Consider the following 17,205-nt stretch of genomic DNA (forward strand, 5'->3'; position numbering starts at 1 on the left):
TCAGAAAATTTGCATGTTTATTCTCATCTATGTGCTTGACATTTAGTTAAACTAAGGTGAAACTCTTTAGAATAAATGTTTTTATTTTTTATTCTGCAGTGGAGTTGAAGGAACGTCAGTTGTACCACACAACATATAAACTGTTTGTTGTGGCTGTAGTGTTTCAAGAACTTGGAATTGTACTGCAGTGTGCTGCCTACATCAGATTTGCATTGAATGGAATTGGATACCCTCGTACTCGAACACTAGGTCGGTACAGTTGTGTTTTTATCCACGAGTCCTCACTCAATCTTCATTTGCAGACTTATGCAACTAGTGTCATTACTATCTAATGCTGCTTCTGGTATGGACAAGTCCAAACCCCCAACCCTGCCTTTGACCATACACCTACTACATTCCTATAATTCTCTTTGAAAATACCATGTAGTAGCTGAAATGGTGATAATCAGGGCTGTCCTGAAGTTAAGTGAGGGCTTTATTTTATGTTCCCAGTAAGTGTGTGGAGGTATGCCTTGCACCTGTCACATCAGTGATATATATTTCTGAGAGTACTTTTAAAATGAAAATACAATCTTTTTCTAGTAAGACTTTTATTTTTTATCATTTGTGACAAAAAGCTTTGAATTGTTTTCTGTACACTGAAGAAATATGTGAGAATTAAATAGAAATAGCATACATGGAAAAAGCACTGAGAATCTTTCAGCAAGATATTTTGCTGTTGATTCCATCCTGTCATTTAATGACAATGCACAATATGTATAGTTCAGTTTTACTCAGTGTAACCAGTTATTTTTCACTTATTTATCATATCCATAGTAATATTATGGAGCTGCCTAGATGAGGCGGTAAAGGCATGTTCAGTTCACGTGGAAGGGCAATCAAAAAATTTTAGAAACAAGTTTTCCAAATCTGGAGCAGCACATGGCCATGGGGTTGAATCAGCCTATGCCAAAAATGATTACCTCCTGGGGCAAAGGCGGCAAGGCATAGAGCAAAACACTCTATCCTATTTAGTGCCAAGGTTAAGAATAGTGGAAGCCTTTACCTTTGCCTTCTTTAAGGACCTTCATGGCCTTTACAGAAATGGATTTACTTAATGTATTCTAATGTTATAAAGAGAGAAAACTGGGAGTTTGTTTGTGTTTCAGGGCTAATATTGTGAACTACTGAACCATTCAGTAATTCTTTCAAGACTGTCTTAGGCTTTATACATTATGCTAGGTGGTCAGGAGAACAGGTAGTTTACAGTTTAAGAAAGAAAAGGAGAGTAAGTTGGAAAAATTGTGCATCGGATACCTTTAAAGTTATTATTCTGCCTGAATTGTTAGTCCTATTGGTAAATGGACCCCACCAAGTGTATTTAGAATTTAATTTTCTATGAAAGAGTTCATATACATTTTCTTCCTAACTCTAGGGGAAAAGAGTTCTGCATTTTGGTGGTGCTTGCTTTATCTGATAAAAAACAACATAATGGGAAAACTGTCAGTCTTACAATAAAAAATAAAACAGGAAACATGCAGGATTAAAATTTGATTTACTAAAAAAAAAAAAGAAATATGCATATGCATTTTCTTTGTAACTCTAAAATGTTTTGCCAGAAAAGAGATTGTGCTTTTATGTGAAGAAGGAGCATTTTGAGCATGCAGTCCAGGGTGCTTGCTTATTCAATATGGAGCCAGAAAAATTATAGGTAAAGTGCATAAACCAATATTTTTAAAATATTCAAGATCTTCTGAAAATGAACTACTCGTAAGTAGTAAAATTTTAACATCTTCATCATCATCATCATCATTTTGAACAGTTTCCAGCCTTTGGCCAGGTCTGTTGTTGATTCTGGAGCAAGTTTTACGACCAATTGCCATTACTGACATCAATCCTCCATGGGATCTAAAAGGCTACTCCTAACCAGGAGTACAGATACCCTTCTAGCTGCCCCTAACCTGGGGTGTAGATACTACCTGATGGGTTTCAGAGAGACTTCCTCCTTTGAGAGAGCATATCCCTCCCTAGAGGGCTCCTCCTTCAGCTGAAGGCATTGACCCCCTCAGGATTGAGTCATTGGCTGTATGGTCTACTCTGTTGCTATAACAGGGTCACCTGGCCAGGCTCAGTAATATTCAGTGACATGTGCTACAATGTGTATTTTCCATCAGTTGCTGTTGCTAAAGTCAGAAATGTAGCTTTGGCCCAGCTGTTTCTTTTGGGGATCATTGTAAGTACATAGGTGTTAATACAAGGAAAGATCTTCGTTAGGATAATCACATAAATGGGATTGTAAATAAAGGGTATAGATCTCTGCACATGGTTCAGAGGGTATTTAGGGGTTGTAGTAAGGATGTAAAGGAGAGGGCATATAAGTCTCTGATAAGACCCCAACTAGAGGATGGTTCCAGTACATGGGACCCTCACCAGGATTACTTGATTCAAGAACTGGAAAAAATCCAAAGAAAAATAGCTTGATTTGTTCTGGGTGATTTCCGACAAAAGAGTAGCGTTACAAAAATACTGCCAAGTTTGGGCTGGGAAAATTTGGGAGAAAGGAGACGAGCTGCTCGACTAAGTGGTATGCTCCGAGCTGTCAGTGGAGAGATGGCATGGAATGACATTAGTGGATGAATTTTGAGTGGTATCTTTAAAAGTAAGAATCACAATATGAAGATATGGAATTCAAGACGACAAATTGGGGCAAATATTTGTTTAAAGGAAGGGGAGTTAGGGATTGAATAACTTAACAAGGGAAATGTTCATTGAATTTCCAATTTCTTTGCAATCATTTAAGAAAAGGCTTGGAAAACAACAGATAGGGAATCTGCCACCTGGGCGACTGCCCTAAATGCAGATCAGTAGTGATTGATTGATTTCTTATTTATTCCATAACTCAGGGTAATTCTTATTGTTGACATGGGCAGTTCTCTAACATCCTTTTTGGTCAAACCATAGAGTATTTTAGTGATATTTTTTATGTACTACAACAATTTTCTTCGATTTTTTCCCCTGCTATCTTGAGTTATAACTCAAATTTTCAACTTTAGAGTTTCAAAATTTTGACAGATGTCTTCACAGCATAGCTAACTTTACATTGCACACTTTTCAAGGTCCTGTGATAAAAATTTCAGTCTCTGGAGGAGCCCTGACTGCTTCAATGACTTTCTTCAAGGTATCCAGATTAATTGGAACACTCTAGATGCCCAGCTTACTTCTCAGCATGATCTAAAGAACAAACAAAGAAAGAACAAAGTTGTTTGCTCTTAGGTACAACACGATACATGTTTCAACAAATATGGCTCCCTAAATCAGAGCTTATAATAAATCACTGAAGTTGGCATATGTATTTACACATCAGATGCTAAGAAACATATAGCATATAAACAAACATAATTTCATTTCTGCATTACAAAGCATAAACACAAGTGAAATATTTACTTTTGATGCTAAAAGTTTTGTTTTGTCTACATCATCAACACTTGTTAATGTAACTAATCAGAACTACCATCACTGCTACCTACCAGCATTTTTATAGTTCAATTTAGTTATAGCTCGATAGATCGCAGGACAAATCAGAAAAAAAAAAAAAAGTTCCAAGGTACACCATTCTGATTTACTACAGTCTACCCTTTGTTAATGAGGGCTAACAATTGGTCAAGCCTGGTGAAGATACTGATGACAAATTGATGCAATTCACACCAGCAGAAGCATTTAATAATAAGTCTATGTAGTGGAATGCAGCAGGCTTACAGTTAGAATGTGCTCATATACCAGTCCAGTTTAATGGATGTGTAACTATAATGGTTCTTTCTTTTGATGTGTGAGTTGAAATTATAAAAGTAAATAAGCATAGATATTTATATTTAAGCATGAAACTATATTTGGGCTATTTCTTTCTGTGATCCTGCACTGCAGTAATAAACTTTTACCACATCATTTACCTCGCCTAACATATTACAATCAGATGAGTTCTTGATCAGATAGAAGTGGCCGAATTAACTTTTTAATATGATGCAATAAAATTAAAATGTTCTTTTTACTTGTTTTACGAAGGTCGATCAAATATAAACGGGATTTTTGTTCCTGAACATCAACAGTTGGAAGGACTGGCCCTGCACTTCTACTATGCTTAGACAGGACCGTTAGGAGTGGGGAGAGCATGCTGTTAGATATTTCCCACCATTTCTTCAGTAACGCTCATGATGTTGGAGCAACAGGTGCACCTCTCCACTGCGCAATGCATAATTATAAAATTTCTTTAGGAATAGTCTGGCCAGTTAAATTTGTTACAGTAATGGAGTAAAACATACAGCCAGTGTCTCCATGCCAAGTGTTGGGTGGCAGTAAATAGCCTGACCCACTATAAGGACCAATGGCTACGGGCAGAGGAGTCCATATAGAAGGGAAATGGGCCCTCAGCGGAGGAAATGCCACTAAAACCCCATATCAACTGTGGCGTCTTTACTCCAGAGGAGCAGCTACAAAAGGCATCTGTTCTCCATGTTAGGAGCGGCCCACAAGTTTCATCTGGCAGTAGCTCTAAAATGCCTTTGGGAGTGGTGAACCCATCGTAATAAAATCCTGTATGATGATAAGTGTACTGAAGCCTCAGAAAATGCTAGGGCGTTCCCCACAAGCGATGTGAAAAATGCTATGTATCATACGTAATCTTACTATATATAAAAATGGATGTGTGTGTGTAAAAACATCTCCTAAACTGCTGAAGCAATTTCAACCAAACTTGGTACTCTGGTGACATACTATCTAGAGATGAGCACTGTTGGGGTAAGCCATCCCTAACACCCTTAGACCCCAACTAGAGTATGGTTCCAGTGTATGGGACCTTCACCAGGATTACTCGATTCAAGAACTGAAAAAAATCCAAAGAAAAGCAGCTCGATTTGTTCTGGGTGATTTCCGACAAAAGAGTAGCATTACAAAAACAGAGAATCGAGGTTTCATCTGTAAGTATGCCGTAGCCGTCCTTTCGCGAGATACAGTTTCTTGAAAAAAACACGCGATCGAGGATTTAGCGTTGATGGGACTGAAATTTATGGACGGTTGATCCGGGAAATCGTTTCTTTGAGGAACGGATAATGCAGGATATTTACAATATGATTTCATTAGGATGCTCACAGGACCATGTAATTTGAATGAATAATATGAGAAAACGTAGTATCCTGGAACGTATAATCGAGGTTCTACTGTATTCACCTCAGCGACACTAAGAAGTATGGATTTGGCACTATTTTTGATTATTTTTACATCTCACCCCCTCCCACCCCCATGCGTGCTAGGGTTGTCATACCTCCACACAGTTTGTCTCCCAGAGGTGTGGGAAAAGTGGTAGAAGAAGAACTTATATTAATGTTGAATCCATTGTTTATGTACCACTGAGATGAATTGTGATGCCCTGGATACCAATTTTGGTTGAAATCACTCCTGTAGTCCTGAAAACTATGGATTCAACACTAATATAGATTGTTTTTAGTTATATTTCACCCCCTTCCCTAGAGATTCTATGGGTGTCTCGCTTCCACAGTAATTTTTGCAGATAGTAGATAATATTTGTACAAATTTTAGTTGACAGCTATGCTGGAACATACATAATCTTGGTCACTTTGGACATTTCTTCACCTCTTCTCACCTCCCTGCCAATTAGGGCTCAGCTTAGACTTAAACGACATCCAGAGTGTCACTGTTCATTCAATACTATTTTTTATTACTTTTATATATCACCCGCTCCAACCCATGGGGGTGCTAAGGTTGTCATACTCCCATGCGGTTTATCTCCTGATAGTAAGTCATAAGTATACCAAGTATGGTTCAAATCTCTCCAGTAGTCCCAAAAACAATGGATTTGACACTATTATTGCTTGTTTTTAATTACATTTGTATTTCACCCCCGCCCCTGGTGATTCTAGGGGTGACTTACCCCCACAGTATATTTTTCAGATAGCAAATAATCCTTGTATCAATTTTGGTTGATAGCTAAGCTGGAACATACATACATCCATTATCTCGGTCATTATGCACAATTTATATTTTACCCTTTCTCAACCCATATGCCAAAGAGGCTGAACTTTAAAAAAATCTGAAGTGTCACTACTCATCTCAGCGACTCTGAAACCTATGGTTTCAACAGCATTTTGAATTTTTTTCATATCTCACCCCCACCCCAAAGGGTGCTAGATACGGTTAGCCTCCTGATAGTAAGTGATAAGTGTACCAAGTTTGGTTCAAATCACTACAGTTGTCTTGAAAACTATGGATTCAACACTATTGTTGGTTGTTTTCAGTTTTCACCCCCTCCCCAAGGGGTTTTAGGGGTGTCTTGCACCCAAAGAGTTTTTCACAGATAGTAAGTAATATTTGTACCAAATTTAGTCGATAGCTATGCTGGAAATACACACATACATCCATATTCTCGGTCATATTGGACTGAATGTAGGATGTTAAAAGGTTTGTTTTTTTCCACCTATTCAATACATATTATATTATTATATTATATGTATTGAATAGGTGGAAAAAAACAAACCTTTTAACATCCTACATTCAGTATCTTCAATACGGATAACAATGATTTTTATCACTTGCAACATATTGGACTGGGAGAAATGGTAAAAAATAAATTGTCCAATAAGACTGGGTGTTTGTGTTTGTCCGAACACTTTCCTCTTCATATTCACACAACATACACTATCAACCAACACAGGAAGATGCAATAGTGATTACATCCCTCCATAGAGGGTTGGTGTCAGAAAGGGCATACAGCCGTAAAACAAGCCCAAATCCACGAGTGCGACGGAGTTCGCATCTGCAACCCCAGAGATGTGGGAAAAGCGGTAGAAGAAGAACTTATATTAATGTTGAATCCATTGTTTATGTACCGCTGAGATGAATTGTGATGCTCTGGATACCATTAAAGTCTGCGTTTAGCCTCCATTGAGACAGGGGTTTGAGATGGGCTTAAAAATAAATAGTCTAAAATAACTAAGATTAATGTTGAATCTACTGCTTTTGGGGTCGCAAGATTGATTTGTGACAGTCTCAATGACAGTTGAAATCGTGTACTCGTATCTATAATGCGACGGGTGAATACATATACAGTAGTTACCACTTATTAATTTTTTGACAGGATCAAATAGTTCCCAGTGAATTCGAACTTCCATAAGGATAAAGTTTTGCTTGAATTTTAAATAATCAAAACTTGAAACTACATAATAGATCATAAAATATCAATCAACACGTAAAAAAGGAATTCTATAAAAATTTACTTCACACACCGAGTACTACAGCTAGTTATAGTATAAATTATGACCATAACCTAAATTGAACTAATTAAATCTAATTAATGTGACTTTTTTATTATTGTTACATGAGTGAAAAACAGTTAATGTAATTATACTGCCCTACTAATTATCTAGGTAAGTACCAGTATAGCCTACTTCATTCTTAACTGTCATTGTGAGATTTTGCCCTGCTTCTCACAAACAAGGCTCCCAATACCAGGTGTGACAAATGTAGTAGCAATTCGAAGAAAACTTTTCAGATGACTGCAAACTTGTTACATGCTTCACAGGCACTCATTCTGAAGAACATTTGTTCATGTGTACTGTATAATATGTGCTGCCAAAAAGTGATGAGTGTCGAATTGCATGTCTATAAATACCAGGATACGTTTCCCTGGGGATATACAGTATTTGTGGTTAAATTCTAATTAACGGACACTGTTAAACTTACTTTTCAAGTCCAATGAGCACTGAAAATTAACACACTGTATTTGCAAATTCTAATGATCTCTTCTATACTAATGGAGAATGGAGAAGAAAACAGATTGAAATTAACAAGATTCTCTTCGAAGTCTTGAAATCCTGTGTTGTATGAATTACTTAATTCTAACAAAATTCCTTCTTAGTTTTGAACATTTTAACATAACACTTATTCAGGTATGGAAAATGTGCAAAGTTGTTTACATTCAGTTGTGATTCCTGAAGTCGTAATTTTGTTTTGAAGGCCTTTACATGATCAAATATAGAAGTGATCAACTGATCTTTACCATGGAGATGTAAATTTAGTTCATTTAAATGCATTGTGAGCCTCCGTAGTTTAGGCAGCAGCGCACTGGCTTCTCACCACTGGGTTCCATGGTTCAAATCTCACTCCATGTGAGATTTGTTCTGGACAAAGTGGAGGCGGTGCAGGTTTTTCTCCAGGTACTCCGGTTTTCCCTGTCATCTTTCATTCCAGCAACACTCTCCAAAATCATTTCAATTCATCTGTCATTCATTAATCATTGCTCAGAGAAGTGCGACAGGTTTCGGCAGCTGGCACAGTTCCTATCCTTGCCGCTAGATCGGGCTTCATTTATTCCATTCCTGATCTGGTTGAATGACTGGAAACAGGCTGTGGATTTCATTCATTCATTAAATGCATGATAATATCAACTAGGAAGGAAAGATCACTCATGCATGATGGTTCTTTAAATTTAGTAATATGTTTTCCATTTCCCTCAATAAATGCTTGTATTTGTTCTTTTTGATCTAATACTTCCTTTAACATTTTACCTCAGATGAGCCACCTGACTCCAGTTTAAAAAAAGAATGTCTTCCACTTTTGAATCGGGACTCTTCAAGAAATCCTGAAATTCTCTGCATCACAGACCTTGCGAACGAATAAAATTCACAAATGTAATGACAACTTTCAGAACATTATTTGAATTCAGTGATTTGGCACAAAGATTTTTTTGGTGTATTAAGTAATGATATTATATTACAGAAGTACTTCCCACCTTAGTTGCTTCAATTTGGAATAATTTAACTAAGCCTTCTCACATTCTCGCCTTTCTAAACACCTGAAAGATGGCTTTTGTGGGTGCCTTTAAGAGGAACAAAAGCAGCTAATTCTTTAACAAACTTGCCGACTGAGAATGGTTCTGGTTTCTTTGCAGTTAATTTCTGCTATTACATAGCTCACCCTGACAAGCAATTTCAATTGAGTTGCACATATTCTTGAAGCACGATTGTTGTCCCAAATACTTATGTTTAAGTTCAGTCACTTTGTCTCCACAAAACTGACCCTCAGATTTATCATATGAAGAAGCACGTTCGGAGTTATAATCCTATTCTTTAAAAACTGAAATGGCTTCATTACAAATCCAAGATGCTCCTTTGGTTGTAATTTCAGTTAAAAAAAATACTGACATGAAATGATCTGCCTTAATCTGAAGCTTTTCTTTTCTTGCTACTAGATGTAGAAGCCATAATCCCCACTTATTATTATTCTCATTTAATGAAACATGTAGAATAGTAACTGGGTGTCTGAAACCTACTCCCACTGACAAACTCTACTGCTTGGCTGGTATTTCTCCTCCAGACATTCGGCGAGAAGTGTTTGCAAGGCAAGAGAGGTCGAAGGTGGATCTCACAAGCAACCACCCGTTATTTGGACATCGACCTCCACCCAGAAGACTGAAGTCCAGGAAAAGTTTCCTCAATGTCTCCAAGGCTCTGGATAAACCAGCAAGAACAGCACGTTGTGATATGTGGCGAGCAAAAATGGAGCATCTTTCTGATTGGATGGTGCCTTCTGAATCTCCACCCCCTGGTCATCATTTGGAATGGACAACCTGGAAGGCACTTAATCGTTTGAGGAGTGGAGTAGGTAAATCCAAGGATAACCTTAAAAAATGGGGTTATCTGAAAGATCAGTCAGACTTCTGCGATTGTGGGGAGCAACAAACTACCCAACACCTGTATGACTGTCAGTCCTGCCCTGTTCGTTGTACACTTCAAGACTTGATTCAAGCCACTGAAGAGGGAATTTCTGTTGCCCATTTCTGGGCAGACATTGTGTGAAACATGTTTTGTGACATAAAATGTATTCTGTTTTATTTGTATATAATACCTTATTTATATTTTTAAGTTTCTCAACACTCTGACACGAAATAAATAAAATAATTATTCTCATTTAGGGCCATTAGAAACCATGTTAAATAACTATAAGGCATTTCTGGAAGCCTTTTTTTGCAGCTCAGAAGCGTTGCATTCTTTCTCTGGCCACCTGTCTTCTCTCTTCTGTCCAGCTGTTGTTCTGCTTTTATTCATCATGGAAGCCCTTAGAGTTGTTGATCACTGATCTGAATTTTGATCTGTTAGAGATGTCCTCCTGATTTATTCCCATGCTCTTGTGGTCCTTCTTTACTTCCTTGAACCATTTATCCAAGACGCTAAGGTCTGTTGTCCAATACATTAAAAAATCTGTTTTGTTAGTCGTGTTGCATCCATCCTGAACAGTAGTCTGTAGAACTTCAGTTATCGTTTCCTTATTGACTCCATCAGCCATTCATTAACCCCGAGAGTCTATACTGTCCATCTGTTATATTAGGACCCATTATTTTGTGAAGGATCTTGCGCTTATAATTTTCTGCTTCTCTCAGACCAGCCTTTCCTGTCATTCTGAGGCATTCACTTACATAATCACCACTCATTATTAATAGTAATCGATATGAACAGACACTATTTGCACACTGGATTGGATTACTGGAAACTAGTCTTCTCACCGTCACTGCTGCTTGTTGTTTAATGGGGCCTAATATCTAGGCCATCGGCCCACCATCACCGCTACTTAAATACTGACTTGTTACAGACTGAGAAACTGAGAGCTTGGGGTTACATTATTATGTTTTTGCTAAAATATAAAACAGTAATCAAACACTTCTAAAGGTCTCAAGTACTGAAATTCAGCAATGGATGGAAATTTCAAAATGCTATGAGTAGTTTATTACTAGGTATCATAAATAATGGTCTTGCTAAGTAATAATAAACAAATAAAGTAATAAAATAAACTCTCAAAACATTTGGATGTTTTTCCCAACATGGGAAACAGATGTTGTACCATTACGTTACATTTGAGGCAGTAACTATTGTGGAAATACAGCGGACAAATATGGCGCGGAGCAGCTTCAGGCGGCGTAAATGCGAACGGAATATAATCTTACAGTAAGTCGATCTTGATCAGTAGGCGGAGGTCAATATTGACCGTAAAAGAGAAAAGAGTTTCCAAGATTGAACAACTATGGACCATGAAATAATTGAATTGATTCGATTCTTAAATACCTTGAGAAGAAAAACTGCGTGAAGGAAGAACTGTACGTCTTGCGACGAGATAGGGAAAGAAAATCAACGAAATATAAATACTAAAGTAATTTATATATAACACAAATCGAAGGAATAAACCTCCAATATTTGCAGGATACTTAAGGAATCAAAGGAAAACGCCAAGATACTGAAGTAAAGTGTGACTGCAGCCGAGTCAGATATCGATGTAAAAAAAAACAGGGCCGAAATAGCAAAATAAGTGGCTAATCTATACTAAGAAATGCAGAAATAACTATCTCAAGTTATAAGCAGTACCTGTTTAGGTGACATAGTTGACGAAAAGCAGACCAAAATTGAAGAAATATATAATTTAAGAGAAATATTTCTATCAGTTATAAAATATATAAACTCAAATACACGTATTGGAAAACCTGCAATTCATCAGAGAAATATGTATTCTACAAAATATTTGCTGTCTTTTCGTTGCATGATCCCTGGTGACGTAATGAAGCTCGCCTAAACGAATAGAGAAAGATTGCGCAAGGTGAACTCAGCTCAAGCCAAGATGCCCAGCCGAATACAGCCGTGATGTGATCCTGGGACATGATTGACTACTCCGAGATGACCTAGTCGAGGAAGGAGCCAGCAACGGGAAAGTCGACACGAGATAAGTAATATGGTTTCGAAATTTGCATTATAAAATTTTAATTAATTGCTAGGATATATTTATTTGAGTGCAGAAGTGCCTACAGATATATATAAAGTGCCAATAAGTGAATACTATTGTGTGGATTTGAATAAATAACTGCTGACATGTGCTATTTTAAGTAATACAAATGCAGTGCTCCTGAGATATTTTTAGATTGTTATAAACAAGATCAAAATGAGCATATCCATGTTTTAAATGCCAATCTCCTTGAGGAGACCAATTAATATTGAACTATTTGTGGTTAAGAGGAATATATGCGATGTACGTAACGTAACCTAGTTTTTATGAGCACTTGATCGGCAGACATGGCCAGTACGATTATAATATTGAAAGGAAATGATTAAATATTAGAGAGTTGCAGTTTATGAATGGAAACTCAGGCTATTGGACTGTTTTGACCGTAACACAGAGGTTATTGAAATGAAGTTGAATGTGTATTTTTTATATATGAAGGTATCGGGAAGAATTGAAATATGAGAATTGTATAATGTTGTTAGTCTGAGGAAATGTGTATTGTTCTCTGCGTAAGCAAAGCCTAGATTAGGTTATTGCGAGTTTCTGTGTCGGTTATGGTTTTTAATATAGAGGTTAACAATACAAGAGATGGAATTAGGTCATGTTTATGTGAATGTATGTTACAGTCCAAGCGTTATGTGGTCGACAAATAGCGTTGATGCCAGACATATTGCTAGGTTATTTGAGTATTACATGCAATATAATCTGAATATACGTACAGATGAAGGAACATCGCGTAACTAAAGATACGTCTTTATATGTGAATGTAGATCGGTAGAGTAGGTTTTTAACCTAATTTTGACACAGCGGTGAATAACTTGAGAGTTGGTTTTATATGCAATGGCACGTATTTATGAAAACATTTGGCACGACTTTCGCGACTACAACTGATTGATTATTTTAATGGTGGCGCTCAATAGTAAGAATACTTGAGTTAATCTTGCACATATGAAAAATATATATTTATAATAAGCTTGATATCAGTATGGATAGGTACATTTATAGTTGCATTGATATTTTTTTTTGAAACCATAATTAAGAAACATATTACTTATCTCATGTCGTGAAGAAGTTATAATGAAAATCCAAATCAAAATTTCAAATGAGAATCCAGTGGATGTCCCAAAGCTAGCCCAAATAATACTAACAGGAAGATATACCACTCCCTCCATGATGAATAAAGAATTATCCCTCTCTTACCCCATGAAACATATTAAAAATAATGAATATGGTTATATGACCAGATGATATTCAGTTTAATGAATATAATATGATGAATTCAATTATGTTTACCATGATGATTACGAGTTCAAGAATGATATTATAATATGAATCCAATTTCTTTTTCACTATTGCTGATAATTTAATTCCTATTTTAATTATAAAATATTAGCATGCTAATAAATTAGATCTAGGCTTATTTACATGTTTCTTTTCTCAAAGTAACTTATAATACATAGTAATAGGATAGTATTAGAGCTATTTTAGGTTAGATATGCTGAGTAATGAACAACATATCGGGTTTTTACCTACTTACGGGGGAATTGAATGATTGATTAGAATCATGACTACTCTTCAACGGAACCTACGACTGTTTTGTATAATTTGAGAATTTAATGAGATGTTTTACCCTGAGAACCGAATGTATACCTCCGACCATTGTACTTATTCATGCGAGAGACCCCCGTTTACATGATAGATATCTTAGTTTTGGGTCATTTGCAGCCGAGGTATGATATTATGATCGCCCAACGAGAGTTATATGAGTAGATAGGTGCCGATGACAGGAGAGTAGATGGTTGGAAAGGTGTAATGTATTGAAATGAATTTAAGATTCACACAAAAATATCACTGTTGTGGTTTTGTTCTATTTTAATGCAATTCACCTTATTAAAAATTATATTTAATTTATAAACTTGGATATATGCAGCATATAAAGTTTATGAGTGCCCTGTGTTGGAGTCACCTGTCCTAGAAGGTAAAATACGTTGAAAATGCCCCCATGAAAGGCAAAGAGCCACTCTTATGAAGACGTTCTTCTCTGGCACATGCCTGAAGAACTATGAACAGGCCGGTGATGGGAAGAGTACAAGAAGAAAGTAATTGGGTTCGATTACACTTACTTGAGAAATATTTTACTCAATTACAGTTTTAAATGACTTCTCAAAGTAATCGGTAAAATTACAATTATTTTACAGAATGTTAGTAAGGAAATCACTTTTTCTTTTTGCTTGGGGTTAGAATAATACAAAAGTTTCCAAGGAAAAGGAATATGTTACTTCATTTTGTATGAGTCTTTTTTAGTATAGAGGCATTAAGTGGCTATCATCACTAAGTGAGACTAAACATGCTACCTTGGAATTTTCAAAATTATATTTTGCCATCATTTTTATTTTATTTAATGACTTTTGGTATTTGAAATGATTTTCCATTTAATAATGTTATTGATTTTATGTCCCACTAACTACATTTACAGTTTTTGGAGATGCCAAGGTACCAAAAGTTTCTTTAATGTGCCAATAAATCAACCGACATCGGGCTGGCGTATTTGAGCACCTTCAAATACCACTGGACTGAGCCAGAATTGAATCTTCCAAGTTGGGCTCAGAAGGTCAGCGTTCTATCATCTGAGCTACTTAGCCCAGTGATTTTTCACTAACTTTACAAATAAATTAATTGATTCTTAAAATTACTATCGCTAATCCTCGATGTCTTAAGTGGAGGAGTATGTACATTTGTCCATTTACTGAAAAGATGCCCTACAGAGGCACTTGAAGGAATGCCTGTGTTTAATTTTAAGAGCATTGTTGGAATGTTTTTGGAAATACTGGAGAGGTATCCTTATCCACAACTGGTGAAGCTACTGGTTCTGTTGTAGTAGAACTGAAAAAGTTATCTTCATCATAATTTATTTTTTCACATTTCTGCTTCTGTGCGATGCATATCAATTACTAAGAATGTAACAATTACAATTTTATAAGAAGTAAATTACAAGTAAAAAATACATTTTATAAAATGTGATGATTACAAGTAAAAAATACTAAGAATGTGATCATTACAAGTAATTCAATTACATTTACTCAATTACTTTCCATCTCTGGAATAGGACAGCTCAAAACAGACTCACTTGGAGGAGACTCATTGTAACGAAAAACCAGTCATAAGACTGAAGACACCTTGATGGCATGTTTTACCCTCCTTAAGGGGTTGCTCAATGTAATTATTTAGACCAACATAAAATTGTTTAATATAACATTAATTTCAATCCAAGTATTTTACTGTCAATATAAATTACAAAAGAAAACCCTCAAATCATTAAATTACAATTAATTCAGACAAAAAGAAACCAAAAAGAAATACACAATTAAAATTAAAATTGGATAGTGAAGGACTGACTAGTGAGTGTTTCACCACCACCCTGATATCCCACCTTTAAATGGTACACAATGTTACTGACAGAACAGTACATGCATTTGATTATCCAAAGATGACTTTGGTATCTGAGAAATTCAAAATTGAATTTAATTAAAACTTCAAGATTTAAAATGCCAAGAAGCCTGGAACACTGCAAGTGCCAATCAAAGTGGTGTACGACACTGACAGTGCCATAAAATCATCAGTGTTGTTACAGACTGACTACTATGTATTGAATAAAAAAGTGGGGGATTGAAACAAAATTGAAATCTATTATCATCGTACTATAATTATGATGGTTATTACTGTAACCTGAAGAGAACCAAGCCCCTATTTGCCAAAATGTTAACTTAACCAAATATAACTTGTAAGATTTTCCCTGAATATTACTTGATTTTTTGTTTGTTTTTATTTTATTGCAGGTCAGATTTTCGAATCCACCAGTGAAGTGGTGTTCCTACTCTTGATGCTGCTGTTGGCTAAAGGTTATACTGTAACTCGGGGCCGCCTCCGTATTGCATCATCCATCAAACTCACAATATTTATGTGTCTTTATTGTGTGATGTACTGTGTTCTGTTTATCTATGAAAAACTGGTGAGTTCCTAAAGTTTGTTACGAGTGCTAATTACATTTACATTTCATTGCCCACTAGCTGTGGGCCAGTTTGATTTGTGATAAACTAGGGGCTGTAATATGCAAGAAGCATATGGTGGCTAATATAGGTGAGGTTTTCCTTCCTATGGAATTTCCTGAAGTAATAATGTATCTCATTTCAAGAGGTAAAAGCAATGTGATATCAGACCTTGACATTAATTATAGGAGACAGAAATAAAGAATGTACCAGTACAGTAAAATTCTGATTATTCATGTGCTGCTTGCCTAGTTTGAAGATTATTCATGCATCCTACTGTATAACAGTAATTTAAACAGTAAAGAACAATAAAATAAATAATGCAGTGTACATTAGGTTTTCTGCTTAAGAACTAGGCTATCTCTAAGTTGCATTGTGAAGAAATACTGCCTTAATGACTGCACTGAATATTGTGCTCCACAACAATACAGTACCATACTCATTATTGGTCTGGCAACTTAGCGAAAGCTGAAATTTTTTGTTGTTTATCAGTCTGTATGGTCTTCAGTTTTATCTTCTTATGAAAAAAAAAGACCTGTTTACTGAGTGAGTTTGCCATGTGGTTAGGGGAGTGCAGCTGTGAGCTTTTATCCGGGAGATAGTGGGTTTGAACCCCACTGCCAGCAGCCCTGAAGATGGTTTTCCATGGTTTCCCATTTTCACACCTTAATTAAAGCCACGGCCACTTCCTTCCCACTCCTAGGCCTTTCCTATTCCATCGTCGCTAGAAGATCTGTCTGTGTCGGTGCAAAACAAAACAAATAATAAAAGAAGAAACCTGTTTTAACTATAAAGCAAAAAATTAGAAGTTGTAGAAATAAATCAAGAAGGGACAGATAGCTGAAAAGATGGGGGAAAATTATGAGATAGGAGTACAATTTTCCTGCAATTGTATGAAAAGAGAAGCTGGAGGAATTTGTGCAGAACCATTGATAGTGGTGGAGCTTTAAAACGTAAAAGTTCAGAACAATCTACTTATGAAGAGTTAGATGTCACACTTGTAGTGATTAATCCAAAAAGAGAATGGCAGGAGAAAATATCATCACCTGTACAATGTATACAGAGAAAATAAAGTTATTCCATGAACTTCTATTGAATTCGATCATTAGGATTATGAGAGTACAGGGGAACTGGAAGTCAAGTACGGACAACATAAAATTGTTAGTGTTAAAATGTGTAAGTATTGTAAAGATAGGAATAGAAATAGGTAATTTAACCCTAGAAAATGATCGCATTGTAATTTTCATGAGGCAGTTTGGCAACTTAGCCTGCTGCTCCAAAACTGGAATTCTCTGAGCATTGAATGCGTTGCTACTTTCAGATGGAAGCAAGCTGCAGTGACATGTTTATC

At 36.2% G+C, this 17,205-nt stretch overlaps 1 protein-coding gene across 1 annotated transcript in view; it reads left to right on the top strand.

Annotated features, from left to right (window-relative positions):
* The window catches only part of LOC136869499 (transmembrane protein 145), a 139,555-nt gene that overhangs the window by 73,522 nt on the left and 48,828 nt on the right, over nucleotides 1-17,205 (top strand). Inside the window, exons 8-9 of the mRNA XM_068227122.1 lie at nucleotides 100-249; nucleotides 15,645-15,817. Of these exons, the coding sequence (XP_068083223.1) occupies nucleotides 100-249; nucleotides 15,645-15,817 (323 nt within the window). The remainder of the gene's footprint in view (nucleotides 1-99; nucleotides 250-15,644; nucleotides 15,818-17,205) is intronic.

Source organism: Anabrus simplex, chromosome 1, assembly GCF_040414725.1.
Source record: "Anabrus simplex isolate iqAnaSimp1 chromosome 1, ASM4041472v1, whole genome shotgun sequence".
Classification (NCBI taxonomy): Eukaryota; Metazoa; Arthropoda; class Insecta; order Orthoptera; family Tettigoniidae; genus Anabrus; species Anabrus simplex.